Consider the following 18293-nt stretch of genomic DNA (forward strand, 5'->3'; position numbering starts at 1 on the left):
CCCCCTCCTGCAGAAACCAAACGATCGTGATCATAAGGTGAGAATGGCGCTGGGCAATGGCTTACGAGGAGATGTGTGGAGAGAATTTGTCAAGAGATTTGGGGACATTCACATTTATGAGTTCTATGCTTCCACTGAAGGCAATATCGGATTTCTGAATTACCCAAGAAAAATTGGTGCTGTTGGAAGAATAAACTACCTACAGCGTGTAAGTACACTGAAAAGTCAGAGCATGTGCTCTTTCCAGAATACAGAGATTTCTTTTTTTTTCTTCCATTAGTATTTGAGAGGAATAGACAGACAGGAGAGCTCCCATTCACTGGTTCACTCCCCCACAAGTCCACAGAGCCTGAGGACCAAGGCCGGAAGCCAGGAACAATCCAGGTCTCCCACGTGGACGGCAGGGATTCAGCGACTTGCATCACTGCTGCCTCCCAGGATGCCCGTTAGCAGGAAGCTGGAGTCAGGAGCCGGAGATGGGAAGCAGCCCGGGCACTCCTATGTGGGACACAGGGGTCCTGGTGTCTTAACCACAGGCCAAATACCTGTGCCCCTAGACATTTCTGGAAAGTGAAGTTGTGACAATGTTATTATCAGAATTTCATGCTGCACCAGAGTCGTGACCCATCTGCTTCGCCAAGAGAGGTTGTCCACATCATTTGTGAGGAAGCCCTCAAAAACTCAGGAGCCGCCAGTTAAAAGCATCTCTGCTTCTATTAATAATAGCACATTATCCCTTTGTCAGCTCCAGCTGGCGTGAAGTCTCCCCAAGGCCATTTGCACTGATGTCTTAGAAAACACCTGGAGGGTGCCAGCCCCTCGAGATTACAGATTACGTACATGGTGAGACATCAAAGGGGTCTCCCGGTAGCTCATGGAAAATGTGTATCATGAAAAAAACAAAGCATGGTCTCAACCTTTTTTGCACCTTTTTATTCTATTTTTCCAACAACTTTTTGTAGTGCCCTCATATCCAGGTGCAGGGCCCTAGCCCTTGGACTTTGGATTCTATTGTTCTGAGGTGGGCCCAGATCATTTTTTAAAAGCTGTGCAATATTCAAGAGAACGAGGAGGCATCCCAGTTCTAGGATCTAGTGAATGTTGGTGTTCACCTAGTAATGCTACCAGAAATTTCTTAAAATTTATTTTTGTGTATTCAGAAGAGACAGAGACAGAGATCTTCCACCTGCTGTTTCGTTCCCCAAATGCCTGCAACAGCCAGGGCTGGACCAGCTGAAGCCAGGAGCCAGGGATTCTGTCTAGATCTTTCACATGGGTGTCAGGGACCCAAGTTCTTGAGCCATCACCTGCTGCCTCCCAGGGTGCACAGTATCAGAAAGCTGAGATTGGAAGCAGAGCCTGGACTTGAACCAAGGCACTCCAATATGGCTTGCAGGTGTCTCGAGCAGCAACTTAACCACTGCACCAAATGCCTGCCCCAAACACTGCCCCCAAAACAGCTCACACAGCAGTCTCTTTTTCCTGTCAGTTATTGATTGCCAGAGTCCCTGGACAAGCTGTCTTTTTCTATGCTCAGGCAGTCAGTCTCCCAAATAACCAATAATTGCAAAATTTCAGAAATAGTCCATGAATCCTGAACCTCCACTGACTTGAGCACCCGGTATTGAATCCAGTGCCTGGTCCATACTTAATATTACTAAGGGGAAAGGGTCGCTAAAAGGATTAAACCCACTATGAAAAGCCTATGGGGTTTCTAGCTCAATGCCTGGTACATGACAGCATTGATTAATCCTCAGCCATTCTGTTTCTCATAGTCCAGCTTGGGTCCAAGGTGCCTGTTTATGGCAGCCAAATCAACACCATGCAAGTTCCTCTCCTGCCCTCCAGACCTGCGCCTTCAGTAGGGTAGCCACTGGCTACACACACGAGCTATTTAACTTTAATGTGAATGAAATGTTGCATTCAGCTCTTCAGCCAGTGTCCACGTTTCAAGTGCTCCACAGTCACATGTGGTTACTGAGCACTACAGAGAGCAGGGTAGATACAGAACATTTCCATCACCCTAGAGAACCATGCTGGTTTCACAACTACAAACAGAGAAGCAAGTTCCCATTGGCCACTGGAAATGCCAGCGTGAGGCCTCAGCCCTTTCTGGTTAGCTCCCATCTAACTTGGACTAACCCAAACCTTGGTGACCAAAGCTAAAAAACTTTTTGGGTTTTTTTGGTTTTGTTTTTTTTATAAACTTTTTTTAAAAGATTTATTTATTTACTTGAAAGGCAGAGTTACAAAGAGGCAGAGGCAGAAAGAGAGAGAGAGAGGTCTTTCATCCGCTGGTTCACTCCCCAGATGACTGCAATGGCTAGAGCTGCGCTGATCTGAAGCCAGGAGCTTCCTCTGGGTCTCCCATGTGGGTGCAGTGGCCCAAGTCCTCTACTGCTTTCTCAGGCCATAGCAGAGAGCTGGATGGGAAGTGGAGCAGCCATGACTTGAACCAACGCCCATGTGGGATGACGGCATTGCAGGTGGTGGTTTTACCCACTACACCACAGCACTGGCCCGACTAAATAAGTTTTGAAAACAAGAAGTGCAAAAAGCTGAGTTGAGGCCTGGTGCAAGCTCTCCATGTTGCTTCTGTTGACGCTCAGAAGGCAAGTTAAAAGCACCTGTTTTTCAGCCAAACTGGGGACCTCAGAAGTTAGAGCTGTGTGTTACAAGGGCCTTGTTTTCTCATACTTTTACTGTCATGCTTTATTATCTGGTTTTCTACTTTAGATAAAACCCCATTAACATATAAAAGCAAATAAAGGAGAAAGAGGCCCCTGCAGTTGATGTAGGAAGAAGCATTAGTTACCACCTAGCCTTTTTTTTTTTAAGATTTATTTATTTATTTGAAAGGCAGAGTTACAGAGAGAGAGGAGAGGCAGAGAGAGAGAGAAGTCTTTCAACTGCTGGTTCACTCCACAAATGGCTGCAGCAGCCGAAGCTGGGCCGATCTGAAGCCAGGAGCCAGGAGCTTTTTCCAGGTCTCCCATGTGGGTGCAGGGGCCCAAGGACCTGGACCATTTTCTACTGCTTTCCCAGGCCACAGCAGAGATCTGGGTCAGAAGTGGAGCACCCAGGATTCGAACTGGCGCCCTCATGGGATGCCAGCAATGCAGGCAGAGGCTTTACCCACTACGCCACAGTGCCAGCCCCACCACCTATAAATTTTTTACATTCTTATAAATAAATAAGATCTAAATTTGCTGACCATAAATGCTACTTGTTTTTCAATGGCAGTATCTGCTACCAATAAGGCATATGAGGGGCCAGCTCTGTGGCGTAGCAGTTAAAGCCGCCACCTGTAGTGCCAGCATTCCATATGGGCTCTGGTTTGAGTCCCGACTGCTCCACTTCTGATCCAGCTCTCTGCCATGGCCTGGGAAAGCATTAGAAGATGGCCCAAGTTTTGGGGCCCCTGCACCCACATGGGAGACCCGGAAAAAGTTCCTGGCTCTTGGCTTTGGATCACGCAGCTCAGGCAATTGCAGCCAATTGGGGAGTGAATCAGCGGATGGAAGACCTTTCTCTCTCTCTGCCTCTCCTTCTCTCTCTGTGTAACTCTGACTTTCAAATAAATTAATTAATTTAAAAAAATAAGGTATATGATTAGTTATTTTATCACAGACTTGAACATAAATTTAAAATGAACTCAGTAACTATGGCTAATAATTACCTCCAAATACTATCATATTTTTTGTTAACAGGGAAAATAATATGCTTTATTATTGCTCTTTCTGAATTAAATCTTTGTTCCATTGAATTATATCTTAAATATTATTGAGTTTTAATAATGTTATAGTAAGGGGCATGAAATAACTATGCCTTTGGTCCTTAAATATTTTGAATCACATATCCCTGGAAATTTGAAACATGTAACAAAAGCATATTAATATAAGATTTTAAGAACTCATTTGTGACACACTCACCAAGACATATATATATGAATATTTGTATCACAGTATTTATAATGGTCCAAAACTGGAAATAATCCCATTAACAAGAGAATAGATAAATGAGTTGTGGTATTTTTATACAAGGGAAAATTGTGTGGTGATAAAATGTAAATAAATAAACCCCTAATAGAAACATCCACATGGATGGAATAACATCACAGATACTGAGTGAAAGCAGAAGACACAAAGGTGCACATTTGTTTCATTGTTTGAAATTTAAGATCAAACGATGGCAGCCAAAGTCAGAATACTGGTTAGCTTCCTAGGAAGGGGCAGGAGAAAGCTTGCCAGGTGAAATGAAACTGCTTTCTGTCTTGAGCTGGTGGTCGCTCCATGGGTATGTACAAACGCAAAATTTCATCAGATCGCACATGTCAGGTGTTTTATGTTTATACCCCAATAAAAAGAAAAATTAAAGTAATTTTACTCAAATGTTATTATTTTAATTTTGCTAGAAAGTCATAACCTATGAGTTGATTAAATATGACGTGGAGAAAGACGAACCTGTCCGTGACGAAAATGGATATTGCATCAAAGTTCCCAAAGGTACAGTGGGCTTTTTGTTGGATTAACCTGTGCCTTTTCTTATCTTGAACAAGTGACTTTCAAGGACCAACATTGTTTCCACAGAGGCAAAACTTAGCAGACTGGGAGAAAATGAGATTTATTGAAGTACCCTCGAAATAGTTACAGAAATTCTAAAAAATGCTAATTTACCATACATGTAACAAAATTATTATAATTTTAAACCTACCTTAACAACTTCTTGCTTATAATACAAGTGTTTTATGGAAAGGAATATATTATTATGGTTGCAAATCTCTACTTAGCTTTAGGTAGTCTTTAACTTTAGGTTTTTGTCTAATTATGTGTATAAATAATTATTCAGGAGAAGAGTCTCATTAAGATAATTACAAGCATGTGGTCATATGGAATAGTGTGTAATATAGGTATGTGTGGTGTACAAATGTGTATATATGAGATATGTATATACATGTATACAACGTATCCATGAGGGATCTCCAAAAAGTTCATGAAAATGGATATTATCAAAAACTTTCATGAATTTCAAGTTTTTTGCACCTATATAATCTCTTAATTTTACTTTCCATGAACTTTTTGAGATACCCTTGTGTATACATAGATTATGACACCATCTGCAGCCAGTTTACTGCCAGTGGGTCAAATGACATCAGTTTTAAGAGAAGGTTGATAATAAACTTTGCTTGCCTCTAGCTCATAAAATAGTAAGTTACTTTCTTCTGCCTTAGGTGAGGTCGGACTCCTGGTTTGCAAAATTACCCCACTTACACCATTTAATGGCTATGCTGGAGGAAAGACCCAGACAGAGAAGAAAAAACTGCGAGATGTCTTTAAGAAAGGAGACCTCTATTTCAACAGTGGCGATCTCTTAATGATTGACCATGAAAATTTCATCTACTTCCATGACAGAGTTGGAGATACATTCCGGTTGGTTTCTCCGAATTATTGAGCCAACACCAAACACACGCGCGATTTGGCTTACTCCTAAATTGGAATCATATTCCACTTTGCTCAGGATGCTTCACTTCCTTCTGTCTGCTTACATGTCAGTTCAACCTCCTGTGTTCCCAGAGAATCTGGGCAGAACACAGGAAGTGCCGCTCTGCAGGGCACAGTCAACGGGTTGGGCAGCACCAGATGAGAATAAGGCAGGAAACCTGTGTCTGATTTTTGGCACCTAAAGCCCATCCCACTGATCACTCTTAGAACAGCCAGGGATTTTCACAGAATTTCCATTCATGGGATTTTTTTTTCCCCAGATAAAATCAAATGCAAATTAGCGTGGAGCCGATCTGGCTGAAGAGGAAGTGAGGGAGTCTAATCCTTCCTCCTCCCCTCCCACCCTCCCACCCTCCCACCTTCCCACTTTCCATCTGCAACCAAATGGTCTCCCACAGAACTCCCCAAGTCAGCACAAGGAAGTTACAGTCATTCTAATAGCACTGACTTCTGAGAGATTTAAGAATTTGTACAGAACAAAATTCAACTCTTTATTAAGTGAAAGAGAGTACCTGCCTATGTTCTATTAACAATCTACCTATAACACAAAATTAAGATTTTTCTCTTTTTAATTAAGAGTTTTTGGCAGGGAGTTGGGGGCAGGGGTTAGCATTGTGGTATATTAGGTTAAAACACTGCTTGGGATACCAGCATCCATGTTGGCATGTCAGTTCAAGTCCCAGCTGCTCCACTTCTCAAACAGCTTCTTGCTAATGTGCCTGGAAAATTGCTGATCATGGCCCAAGTACTTGGGTCCTTGTCACCCACATGGGAGACCCAGAGGGAGTTCCCAACTCCTGGCTTTGGCCTGGCCCCGACCTGGCCCTTGTAGCCATTTGGGGAGTGAACCAATGGATGGAACATGTTTCTCTGTCTCTTCTTCTCTCTCTGTTGCTCTGCCTTGCACGTAAATTTAAAAAAAAAATTTTATTAAAAAACTTTTTAATCATGAAGGCTTGAAATACAAATATTAAACTATGAAATAGATGTTTATTAGTTTAATTAAATAGCAACTTAAGCTGATAAATAAGAAAAGATGCCTAAACACAGCAAAAAATAGTTGAGATTTGATTTCCAGTGCCCTTGTTCGCCAAGACTATATTGTTGTTGTTGTTGTTTCTGTTTATTTAATTGAAAGGCAGAGTGACAGAGAGAGAAAAAGAGGGAGACAGAGGGGGGTCTTCCAACAGAGAGAGCTTCAGTCTTCAGGTTCATTACCCAAATGTCCACAACAGCCAGGACTGGGCCAGGCCAAAGCCAGGATCTAGAAACTCCATCGAGGTTTCCCAAGTAGGTAGCAGGAACTCAAGTACTTGAGCCAACATCTGCTGCTTCCCAAGTTATTAGCAGGAAGCTGCATCAGAAGCAGAGGAGCTGAGAATGAAATCAGTACTCTGATATGGGATGTGGGTTTCCCAAGAGGCAGAGTAACCCACTATAGCACAACACCTGTCCCACAAAGGCTGTTTTTCTAACACTAGAATAACATCATTCTGTGTGTCATGTTTCATATGGCGAGATGGAAATTCCCTGTTTTATTGCCTTTTATACCTCAAGAAGGATGCCTTCACCATGATTAAGTTGGAAAATGTGAGGGGCCAAGATGGGGAAGAGGAGATGAGCCACAGCACGGGGTTCAGGAGGAGACGCACCTGCTCTCTGTTGCAACCTGAGCCAGAAACCACCAGTGACCTCTGTAACCCTGCCCTTTCTTCCAGGTGGAAGGGGGAAAACGTGGCCACCACTGAAGTTGCCGACATAGTGGGACTGGTTCATTTCATTGAGGAAGTAAACGTGTATGGAGTGCCTGTGCCAGGTACATGCAGATGTTAGAAATCTGTGTCTAACCCCAAACAGTTCCTGAACATCAAGGTAACCCCAGGTTAAAGTTTGTCAGTGCTTTCTCTTGCCAGCTGGAGAATTAAATAATTCTTCCAGCAACAAGGGAGTAAAGAGCTTGTGTCTGGTTTGTGTTCCATTGTACCAAGCCAACTCAGTACATCCGAAGCTGGCCTTCCTCTGGGGCTTAGCTCCCAGATCTTCTTGGGCTTTGAGGCCCCCAGTTGCAGGGGCCTGTGCTGTACCTGGCACACCTGAAGAAAAGACCCCTCAAGCTTGAGAGCTGGGAAGTGGTGCCTTGGCTCTGAGCTGAGAGCAAGTGCAGCTGTTAAAGAAAACACTGGGCAGGAGGTGACTTCATGCAGCCTCTTCTCTAAAGCAGGTTCCTGACCCCAGCCCAGCCCAGCCCACTGAGGCTCAGAGAGCGTTGTCTACATGGTTTCATCTGCAGACCTGCCTCTGCTGACAGAGCGGGGAAAGCCATGGACTAACCTTGAGTCCTGGTTGTTTGACTTCAGGCAAGTCACTCAAAGGAGGGATAACAGTGGCCATGTAGTTGAGATTGTCAGGAGAACTAATTCGTTTTAATTATATAAATACTAACCATATACTTATCAAATACATATGAAAGTTATCACAAAATGATAGATGTCAGAGAAGGGTAAAACCTCCAAAGCACCACCCAAATGTAAGGTGCTAGAGGTATTGTTATTCCTGCCCAGACTGGGTACTGGGGATTCTCACCTATCTTCAAAGTGGAAATCCAAAAGTCACTTTTCCCCAAGTCCCTGGACTGTGATGGTTTCACTAACCTTGCTCTGCTCTTATTTTTTTTTAATGTATTCACTTGTTTGTTTGTTTACTCATTCATTCATTCATTTTTGGAGCCAGAGAAGCAGAGGGAGAGAGAGAAATAAGAGAAGGAGAGAGATCTCCCATCCATTGGTTCAACCCCAAATGGCCACAATAGCCAAATATGAGTGGGGCCAATGCCACGAGCCAGAAACTTCATCCAGGTCTCCCACCTGGGTGGCAGGGACCCAAGTACTTGGGCCATCTTGTGCTGCCTTCCCAAGCACATCAGCAGGGAGCTGGAGCAGAAGCCAGGCAGCCAGCAATTGAACTGGCACACCAATATGGGATGTGGGCATCACAAGCCGTGGCTTGTCCCACTGTGCCACAGTGACAGCCCCGTTCTTTGGTGTTTAAAGAATATTCGAGATTCTCTTGTCTGTTCCTCTATGACCCTGTGACAATAACACAATGGGAAGTTTAGCCACATCTTGGGTCCCAGAGTGTGAGCAGCCACAGAGTCCTCATACTGGTCTCAAGGAAAACACAGTGGACTTCAGGCTGACTTAACAAGTGTCCAAGTCATGGTTGTCATCTGTGGTGCTGTGCCCGGCTCCTGCAGACCCCTCGTAGGATACTGTATGTGCAGATGGGTACCAACATGGAAGAACCTATGAGAAGGTGAGAGAACCCAGGAAATGGAACAGAAGTTCCTCCAAGCAGGGTTCCAGCAACATCAGCATTGCCAGGAGTTTATTAATGATGCCCACCCAGACCCACTGAGTCAGAATCTCTGGGGTAGTGCCTGGGTACTGTGTTTTCATAAGCCCTCCAGTGACTCTTAAAGGCATTAACGTCTGGTTTGGAGGTGCTGAAAATATTCTAGAACTAGATCCTGGTGATGACAGCACAACCGTGTGAGTGTGCTAGTTGCCAACAAATTGTACACTTTAAAATGGCCAAAATGAGGAGCTGTTCGTGGTTTTGGCACCATTTAAAAGAAAACACTAAATAAATTCTAAAAAGCACAGGAGTCCAGGAGGTTGGAAAATTTTGGTAAATCATCAGAATCATCAGGAAAACTTTTTAAAACTCAGGAATGATCAGAATCTCTGGGATCTGAGACTCAGAATATGCATATCTATTTTTAATTCCCAAGTGAGTCTGAAATCAGGTTTGGGAGTCACTGTTAGAGAGTGAAAGGGAGGAGGCCAATGGCCTTCAAAACGTTTGGAAATCAGACAAGCAGAACCAAGAACGAGTGTGTTTTGCATTGCTCTGGTGATCGGAACTCAAATGGACAGACTGAAAGGACCAGGGAGCAAATTTTAGCCCGAGGTCTCTCTGGGTGAGACCAACAGCAGAACAGGCTTGTCTTCTGGGCTAGGGAACGCCCACAGCTGAGGCATGTGAAAAGGGACTGTAGTCCACCTGGGATCCTGGGAGAACGCTCACAGCAGTGAAATCGTGGAGCAGAACTCCGAAGGCCCTCCCAGCTTTCAGATGTTTGCTTCTCCAGGCCACGCTGGCTGCTGGGTGGCCTCCCCCTTAACAGAGGCCAGCCATGTTCCAGCCGGCGGATGCGGCAGCCCCATCAGCGGGACACAGAAGCTGAGCAAGGCCGTCACAGATCTTTGGACCAAAAGGGAACTTCTAGGTTTAGGCCCAGCATGAGTTGATTTTTTTCTAGGTGTCATCCCAGAACTGCCCACCCACTCTCTAGAACTTTCCAGTCTCAAGACTCCGCAGTGATGAAATTGTTCTGTATCTCCCCTGTCCACAGTGGTAGTCCAGAGCTACCATGTGGCTACCAAGCACTTGAAATGTGAGGAATGCAACTGAGGGACTGAATGTTTCACCTTTTTCCATTATAATTAATCATAACAGCCACACAGGACCCATGGCCACCCTGTTGGACAGTGCAGCTCCAGCGAACCTTTGCCTAGAACTGATCTTTAGACGTAACTCAGAATTGCTGTAGACAGACCCCTGCCTCCCCTGGGGCCGAACTAGTTCCAAACCAACCTCTGGGAGTCAGGGCTCCAGGCCTGAGATGCAGTCCCACTGTGCCTTGTCAGACAATGCCACTTCTAGAACACAAAGCTGGGCCAGTTGGTGCGGAGGATTTCTGGTGCATCTGTCCCCACCTTAATTCTAGAAGGAGCTTTTTGGAGACATTGGAGACAAGTGCCAGAGGCCCCTAAAAAAAGAGGGTCTGCTCCCCTCCTCCCTTCCTCAGATAGGAGGCCTTTCTTCCCCTACTCTTTTGTTCACTACCTTCTTTAGAGCCGTATGTAAACACACAATCACCATGGGAGAGACTTCAAAAACTGGAGCCCAGGTGACCAAGGCCGGCTCCTTCCTGCTTCTTCCCCTTCTCTGATTACAGCTAATGTAGCTCAGGGAGGTAGACCCGGACCCCCCTAGGTCTGCCAGATCACATGGAAGACATGAGTATAATTACCACTGCCTTCAAAGGAAACAAGGGTTATTGTGCTAAACACCTCCCCACCCACAGCTCTGGGGCTGGGGTCTGCTTTCTCGGGCAGGGAGGGAGAGGGGGCCTGTGGGGCATATCCTCCTGGGACTCTTGAACATGAATGGGAGGGCACAAAACAGTACAGCCCTGCACCTGCCTTCACCCTCCTGTCTCCCAGCTTCTCAGAAGTGCAGAGGCAGAATTACTAGGTACCTTGATTGGAAGTCCTTTAGCCACCAGTGCCACCTGTTCCCCACACAGATTACTTTAGAGAGACTGCTAAGAAGAGGAATAAGTGTTACAAGTACAGGATCTGCAGCAGCTTGCTTTGTGTTTGTTGTGTGACCCTGAACAAGTCTCTGAAAGTCTTTTTTTTTTTAACTTTTATTTAATGCATATAAATTTCCAAAGTACAACTTATGGATTACAATGGCTTCCCCCCCATACCGTCCCTCCCACCCACAACCCTCCCCTTTCCCACTCCCTCTCCCCTTCCATTCACATCAAGATTCATTTTCGATTATCTTAATATACAGAAGATCAGCTTAGTATACATTAAGTATGGATTTCAACAGTTTGCTCCCTTTTTTTTAAAGATTTATTTATTTGAGAGGCAGAGAGAGAGGCCTTCCATCCACTGGCTCACTCTCCAAATGGCCACAATGGCCAGAGCTGAGCCTATCCGAAACAAGGAGCCAGGAGCTACTTCCAGGTCTCCCACATGGGTACAGGGGGCCATGCACTTGGGCCCTCTTCCACTGCTTTCCCAGGCATATTAGCAGGAAGCTGGATTGGAAGAGGAGCAGCTGGGACTCAAACTGGTGTCCATATGGGATGCCCTCGTTGCAGGCAAAGGCTTAACCTAGGCCACAGAGCCAGCCCCATCTGAAAGTCTAAGCCTCCATTTCTTCAACTGTAATGGAGTTGTACTGAAGATTCCACAAGATAATCCATAAGACATGCATGATGTAGAGGCTGTCACACAATAAAGGTTCAGTCAATGGATAGCTATCAGTCATAGCATTGGTGTATTCATTTCAGAAACACTTTGACATATATTTGAAAAAAACTCCAGTTATCCAGAAGAAATTCATACCATCGTGTTGTCTCAGTCCACAGTTTTTTAAAGGAGCAAAGCCTCATAAGCAAAACAAATAGCTCATTGTTTTTTTCACTTTCCTTTCAGGTCATGAGGGTCGAATTGGCATGGCCTCAATCAAGATGAAAGAAAACCATGAATTTGATGGAAAGAAACTCTTTCAGCACGTTGTTGATTACCTGCCTAGTTATGCAAGGCCCCGGTTTCTCAGAATCCAGGTGGGCCTCTTGTCCAGTTCAATTCTCTTCCCTCTTGGAGACCTCTGTCCCTTAGCGAGCAACCTCCCTTCCCTGCTTTGTGACTGCCTTTGCCAAATTGTTCACCACCCTTTCCAGGAAGCTCAGAAAGGAGGGGCATAAATCTACATCAGAAGACAGAAACATCAGGAAATACAGTCACCAGAAACCCAATCCTAATCCTAATCCCTTCCTTGCCAGTTCAGCCAGTTCATTTAGCAGCAGGCCAAGAGCTCACAAAGTCTGTCTGGAGAGGTATGACAGACACTTCACAAAGAAACGCTCTGACCATACTGGATTTGTTGATTCTAGTTTCAAAGAATGGAAAAAGCCACTACGTGTTCCACGTTTTCATGGTGTCAAGTTTCTTTTTTGTTTTTAAGATTTATTATTTATTTGAAAGGCAGAGTGACACACACAGGAGTTGAAAGGGAAGAGTAGGGGGAGAGATCTTCCACCCACTAGTTCACTCCCCAAATGGTCACAATAGCGTGGGCAGGGCCAAGCCAGGACTCCATCCTAATCTCCCAGTTGGTGGCAGCAGCCTAGGTCCTTGGGCCATCTTCCGCAGCCTCCCCAGGCACATTAGCAGGGAGCTGGATTGGAAGCCTGGCAGCCAGGACTCCCTGGGGCATTCTGATATGGGCTGCCCACCAGGTGGTGTGAAGTACAATTGGGCATCATTAACCATTTGGAACTAGGAAGACCTAGCTATCTCTTCTAGAGACATTCTTTTCCTTCCTCAAACATCAACCCTTTTGTTAGTTTAACACTCTTACTCTCAGACTCTCTGCTCTGATTCGATACTACAGCCACAGACTGGAGGAACGTTAGGATTCCAAGTATTGTTTGGCTGTATAGGGTTGTTTCTATTGATGTTAATGGAACACTGACATTTACTTTGCAACCAAATGGTAAACAAACATGAAAAAGGGGTATTTGGATATTTCCAGTAACCGTGAAGGAAAAACCAGTCTTAACCAGTCTTCAGTCTATCAGCAAACAGACTGAGAAAACAGGGTTGTCTGAGCGTGAATGCTCTATCCTCTTATTCCCACCATTAGTTAGGATATTCTAAAAATGTCCGGGGCCTTACCAGGCAGCAGGTGCCACCCCTATGCTCAGAAATACGCACAAGTGGGGCTGGCATTTGGTGCAGCAGTTAAGATGCCACTTGGGATGCCTGCGTCCCATATCAGTGTGCCTGGTTTGAGTCCTGGCTCCACTTCCAATCTAACGCACAATCTGAGGGACAGCAGAAGATGACTCAGGGTTGGGGTCCCTGCCACACATGTGGGAGACCCAGACTGAGTTCCTGGCTCCAGGCTTTAGCCCGGCCAACCCCCTGCTGTGGAGGGAATTAGGGAACTGAAGCAGCAGTTGGATGATCTCTGTCTCCTTGCCTTCCAAATAAAATGAAAAATAATTTTCCAAAAATCTATACACAGGAATCTCCCTGGTAGCATCCCCACAGCCTTCACTCCCCACAGGTGATCCTAAAGCTTTGAGACAGAGCGCCCATCTGCTGGTTCACTTGAAACCAGCAACTGGGAAATCAATCCAGGTCTTCCATGCGGGTGGCAGGACACAAGTACTTGAACCACCACCTGCCGCCTTCCAGGGTACACATTAACAGGAAGCTGACATCAGGAGTGGAGCTGGGATGTGAACTGGCCCCTGCAATATAGGATAGGGGCATCCCAAGTCGTGTCTTAAATGCTAGGCCAAGCACCCACTCCAACCCTAAGGCTTTACGGGAAGAAAAACTACCTCATGATAGTCGGGCTCATTAGTGGAGATTCTAAAAGCAGGCTGAATGGATAGCACTAAACTTTCACCTCCCTAAGTCAGCCACAGGAAGACACATACCACATGTTCTCCCTCGTATGTGGAAATTTTAAAATAAAAAATTGGCCTGAGCTTTGAATAGCGATTACGAGAGGCTGGGAGAGAGAGAAGAGGAAGGCAGAGGGAGGATCAGTAATGAGCACCAAGGCGGTCAGATAGAGGTGCTGGGTTCCTGGCATGACTGTAGTTCCCAGCAATGTGCTTTGTAAACAACTAGTAGGCTGCAAACACAAAGACGAGGAAGTGGAAAAACTAGTTGCCTGGTTTCATTGGTTTATGCTACATGTGTGTGTTGAAATATTGCACTTAGGCCCTCAGAATGTACAGTATTACATAGTAATAAAATTTTTTTAAATAAGAAAAAAACAGCTCATTTCGCAGCTATCCCTGAGCCAGAGATGCCAAATGCCCGTGCCCTCCACTGCCCTGAACCCTCATCTACTGCAAGCACAAGCCTCACGTGTGTTCTGTGATGTCTTTCAGGACGCCATTGAGATCACTGGGACCTTCAAACACCGCAAAGTAACCCTCATGGAGGAGGGCTTCAACCCTGCAGTCATCAAGGATACCTTGTATTTCTTGGATGACACAGCGAAAATGTATGTGCCTATGACTCAGGACATTTATAATGCCATAAGTGACAAAACTCTGAAACTCTGACTATTTCCAAGAGGATAATGTCTAGTTCCAGAAAGAAATGGAATGGACCTAGAACAGCCATTTGATATAATTCAACTTTAATTTAATCGAAGATTGTCACGTTCAGTTATTTTTATTAGGAAATTATGCATACCAGCAAGGGACCACTTTTTAAATTACAACTAGACCTTTGCAAGTGAAAAGATTTAGAGATAATTATTTTCCAATGTGCACTTACTGTTTGTATTTGCAAACTGAGCTTGCTGGAGGGAGGGCATTATTTTTTTAAATAAATAAAGTAGATGAACACCAGCATGTGACGTGACACTGTTTTTTATGTTCCTTCCTGGCTTTATTCTAAATGAAAATCCTTTGTCATTTACTCCAAAGCTTGACAACCTCCTTAATAAGTTTTCACAGGCAGGTGTTCCACTCACTATAGAATTCTGAGTTTAAAAAAAAAATAGAAAAGAAAAAATGGGGGTGGGGTTGGCACTGTGGTATAGCAGGTAAAGCCACCCCCTGCACTGCCGGCATCCCATATGGGCACCGGTTCAAGTCCTTGCTGCTCGACTTCCGATCCAGCTCTCTGCTATGGCCTGGGAAAGCAGTAAAAGATGGCCCAAGTTCCTAGGACCCTGCACCAGCGAGGGAGACCCGGAGGGGGCTCCTGGCTCCTGATCAGCGCAGCTCCAGCCATTGCTGCCAGTTGGGGAGTGAACCAGCGGATGGAAGACCTCTCTCTCTCTCTCTCTCTCTCTCTCTCTCTCTGCCTCTCTGTAACTTTGCCTTTCAAATAATAAAATAAAATTAAAAAAAAAAAAAAACAGGAGGAGGCTAAGGAAGGAATAACAACAAGGAAAACCCAGTGGAAATCCAGCTCTAGTGTAACAAAGCGACTCACCCCGCGCGTAAGCATCGTGTACATACAGCTTTATCCAGCAGGTGACAGTGCCATCTATAGTCCCAATGCCATCTATAGTCCTTGAAGGAGCCTATCAAAGTTCTGTGTTCAGAGTGCTATGCATAAAAGCTGTTCGTCAAATATGGTTTAACACATTAAAGACTGCAAACCCAAGCAGCTTGAGGATTCGCACAGCTGATGTGGATGCGAGTGAATGACGTGAGCTCGGAGACAGCGCCTCCCAGCCATCACCACCTGATCCCTGTCATGGAGAAATTCAGAACGTGTTCTGATTCTCTGACTATTCAGGAAACAGAAATCCAGGTCCTTCTGAAATCTCTCAAGTTGTAAAAAGTGTGTCTGTGGACCACATGTGAGCCTTTGGGATGGCATAGAGTTGGCGGGGGGGGGGGGGGGGGTTGGAAACCTCTAAGGAGCTCTTTCTCATCACATTCAGCTGCCTCCCGTCCTGAGTACAACTATTGTATCTCTACACATGTCCACCATAACCGAGTTCCAGGAGCAGGTCCTTTTACCTAGAGCTTGTCCTAGACCATGGGAGCATCACGGTCACTGAGTCGGGCCTAGAATCCCTGCCCCTGCTCATTGTGTCTAACATAAACATTCCTGGCCCAAGGAAAAACTGGATGGGCTGCATCTTTGTGAATTTTGCCAATCATTTAAAATGATTATTGCTCATGTGTCAGCACTTGAGAATTTTTGCAAAATGCTCTCTACCATTGCTTTATCGAGAATCTGAACTCAAGTGATAGGAAATAGCACAGCCTTTGTTTTTGAAAGTATTACACTGTTGGGGCCGGCGCTGTGGTGCAGCGGGTTAACGCCCTGGCGTGAAGCACTGGCATCCCATATGGGCGCCGGTTCGCGACCTGGCTGCTCCTCTTCCAATCCAGCTCTCTGCTGTGGCCTGGGAAAGCAGTAGAAGATGGCCCAAGTGCTTGGGCCCCTGCAGCCACGTGGGAGACCTGGAAGAAGCTCCTGGCTCCTGGCTTCAGATCAGTGCAGCTCCAGCCATTGAAGCCATCTGGAGAGTGAACCATCAGATGGAAGACCTCTCTCTCTGCCTCTCCTCTCTCTCTGTAACTCTTTCAAATAAATAAATAAATAAATCTTTTTTTTTTTTTAAAGAAAAGGTATCACATCGCACAGTTGTGTTACGTGGAATGCCGCCTGAGTGAATCAGGCAGTCAGCGGAGGTTAAGTTATAGCAGTGATGGCCTTCAACATCACAAAGGACATTTTCGCAGGTGAGCAGTCAACACTTAGACCAGGATGCTACTGTTCCAGGAACCAAAATGGGCCAGGCCCTGACTTCCTCTGACCCATGCTGTACCCTGTCACCCCTGGAACTGGGGTAACTCAAAGCCTAGGCCCAGGAAAGGCCTAGATGTGCTCCCTCATCTTAAGCCCGCGACTGTTCTTAGAAATTCATATCAAGCAAGAGCTTCTATCTACTTACTAGATACACACACTGTGGTTTGCTATAGCAAATCTAAAAGCAGTTCTACGGGGCATCTAGTCAAACCTCTGTATCTGATAAAAGATTCCCTGAGGCTGGAGGCCATGTGACATACTTAAAGTCATACAACTTGTCAGAACTGCACTCCCACCCAGCTCTGGCAGGCAGAGAACAGCTTCACGGGCCGGCAGTTGTGTACATGGTCCCAGCACCGGCAGCATCAGCAGCATCTGGGAACTCAGCCAATTCTAGGGCCCCATCCCAGACCAGCCAAAGCAGAAGTGCTAAAGGGGAGGCCAGCAACCTGCATCTTAACAAGCCGGCCTGGTGTTTCAGATGTGGGCTCCATCTGAGGCCCACTGGCTTAGAGCAGTGCTTCTCTAGCTTGGCTGTGCCTAAGAATCAGCTGGGGATTCCAGGGTGTCTGAGCCGCACAGCCTCTGTGCATGGCAAGCCAAGCTATAGCCATACTTCCCAGATATTGCTGCACAATAGAACCACCTAGGTAGCTGTCAAAAAAAAATCCCACAGCCGAGGCCAATTAGATCAGGATTTCTAGGAGTAGGAGGCAGGCTTTAAGCATTTTTTTAAGACATCACCCACCCACCTCAGGGGATTCCAGGATGCAGCAAAGTCCAGGGATCACACAGAGGGCAAGGGGCTACATGAAGACTTAAGCTCTTGGCAAAGATTCACCCCTGAAGCAAACTGTAGCCAAGTCCCTTTGAGCCCCACCCCCGTCCCAAGCCAGACCCCCTTAACAAGAAAAAGAAAAGAAAGCTCAGGGCTGCCTGAACAGCTTTCTGTTTGCTCCACCTCAAAATAGGGCCCCACCTCCTACCTCCCAGTCTCTATGGGAGTGTAGGAACCAAACCTCCAGATCAGTTAATAAAGGCAGCAACCCCCATGCTTGTCTTTTACTACTTTCTACATTCCTGGGCTTACCAAGTGCTCTCTGGCCCCCTCCCCATCAACCCATTCTCCCTTTACAATGTCCAGTCACCTGTGCACAAAGTGGAGTTCAGTGTATACTGGACTGTTTTGCATAAGTGAATTTCTGATTAAAATCTGCCCTTGCCATTTCAACCAACATCATGCTTTGTGTCTCTTTGAGGATCTTCATACAACCAATTTCAGGGCCGTTCCCTACAAAGGTGCCATCTGAAATGGGAAGCCAATCATTTTTTGGCCTCAGAACTAATCATGGCTAAGCTGCATGGGAGCACAGCTTTTTTTAAAATTAATTAATTTGAAAGCCAGAGTGACACAGACCAGGAGGAGGAGGAGAGGCAAGATCTTCCATCTACTAGTTCATTCCCCAAATGGCCACAACAGCCAAGGCTGGGCCAGGCCAAAGGCAGGAGCCCAAAACTCCATCCGGGTTTCTCACATGGGTGACAGGGGCCCAAGGACTTGAGCCATCTTCTGCTGCTTTCCTAGGCACATTAGCAGGGAGGTGGATCAGAAGCAGAGCAG

General features: G+C 45.7%; 1 protein-coding gene across 1 annotated transcript in view; it reads left to right on the forward strand.

The window, feature by feature from the left end:
- The window catches only part of SLC27A2 (solute carrier family 27 member 2), a 47893-nt gene extending 33148 nt beyond the window's left edge, over window positions 1–14745 (forward strand). Inside the window, exons 5-10 of the mRNA XM_002717806.5 lie at window positions 14–208; window positions 4415–4505; window positions 5231–5429; window positions 7220–7317; window positions 11798–11928; window positions 14278–14745. Coding sequence (XP_002717852.1) covers window positions 14–208; window positions 4415–4505; window positions 5231–5429; window positions 7220–7317; window positions 11798–11928; window positions 14278–14454 — 891 coding nt within the window. The 3' untranslated portion in view covers window positions 14455–14745. The remainder of the gene's footprint in view (window positions 1–13; window positions 209–4414; window positions 4506–5230; window positions 5430–7219; window positions 7318–11797; window positions 11929–14277) is intronic.
- The last annotated feature ends 3548 nt before the right edge of the window (window positions 14746–18293 follow it).

Source organism: Oryctolagus cuniculus, chromosome 12 (assembly GCF_964237555.1).
Source record: "Oryctolagus cuniculus chromosome 12, mOryCun1.1, whole genome shotgun sequence".
Taxonomy (NCBI): Eukaryota; Metazoa; Chordata; class Mammalia; order Lagomorpha; family Leporidae; genus Oryctolagus; species Oryctolagus cuniculus.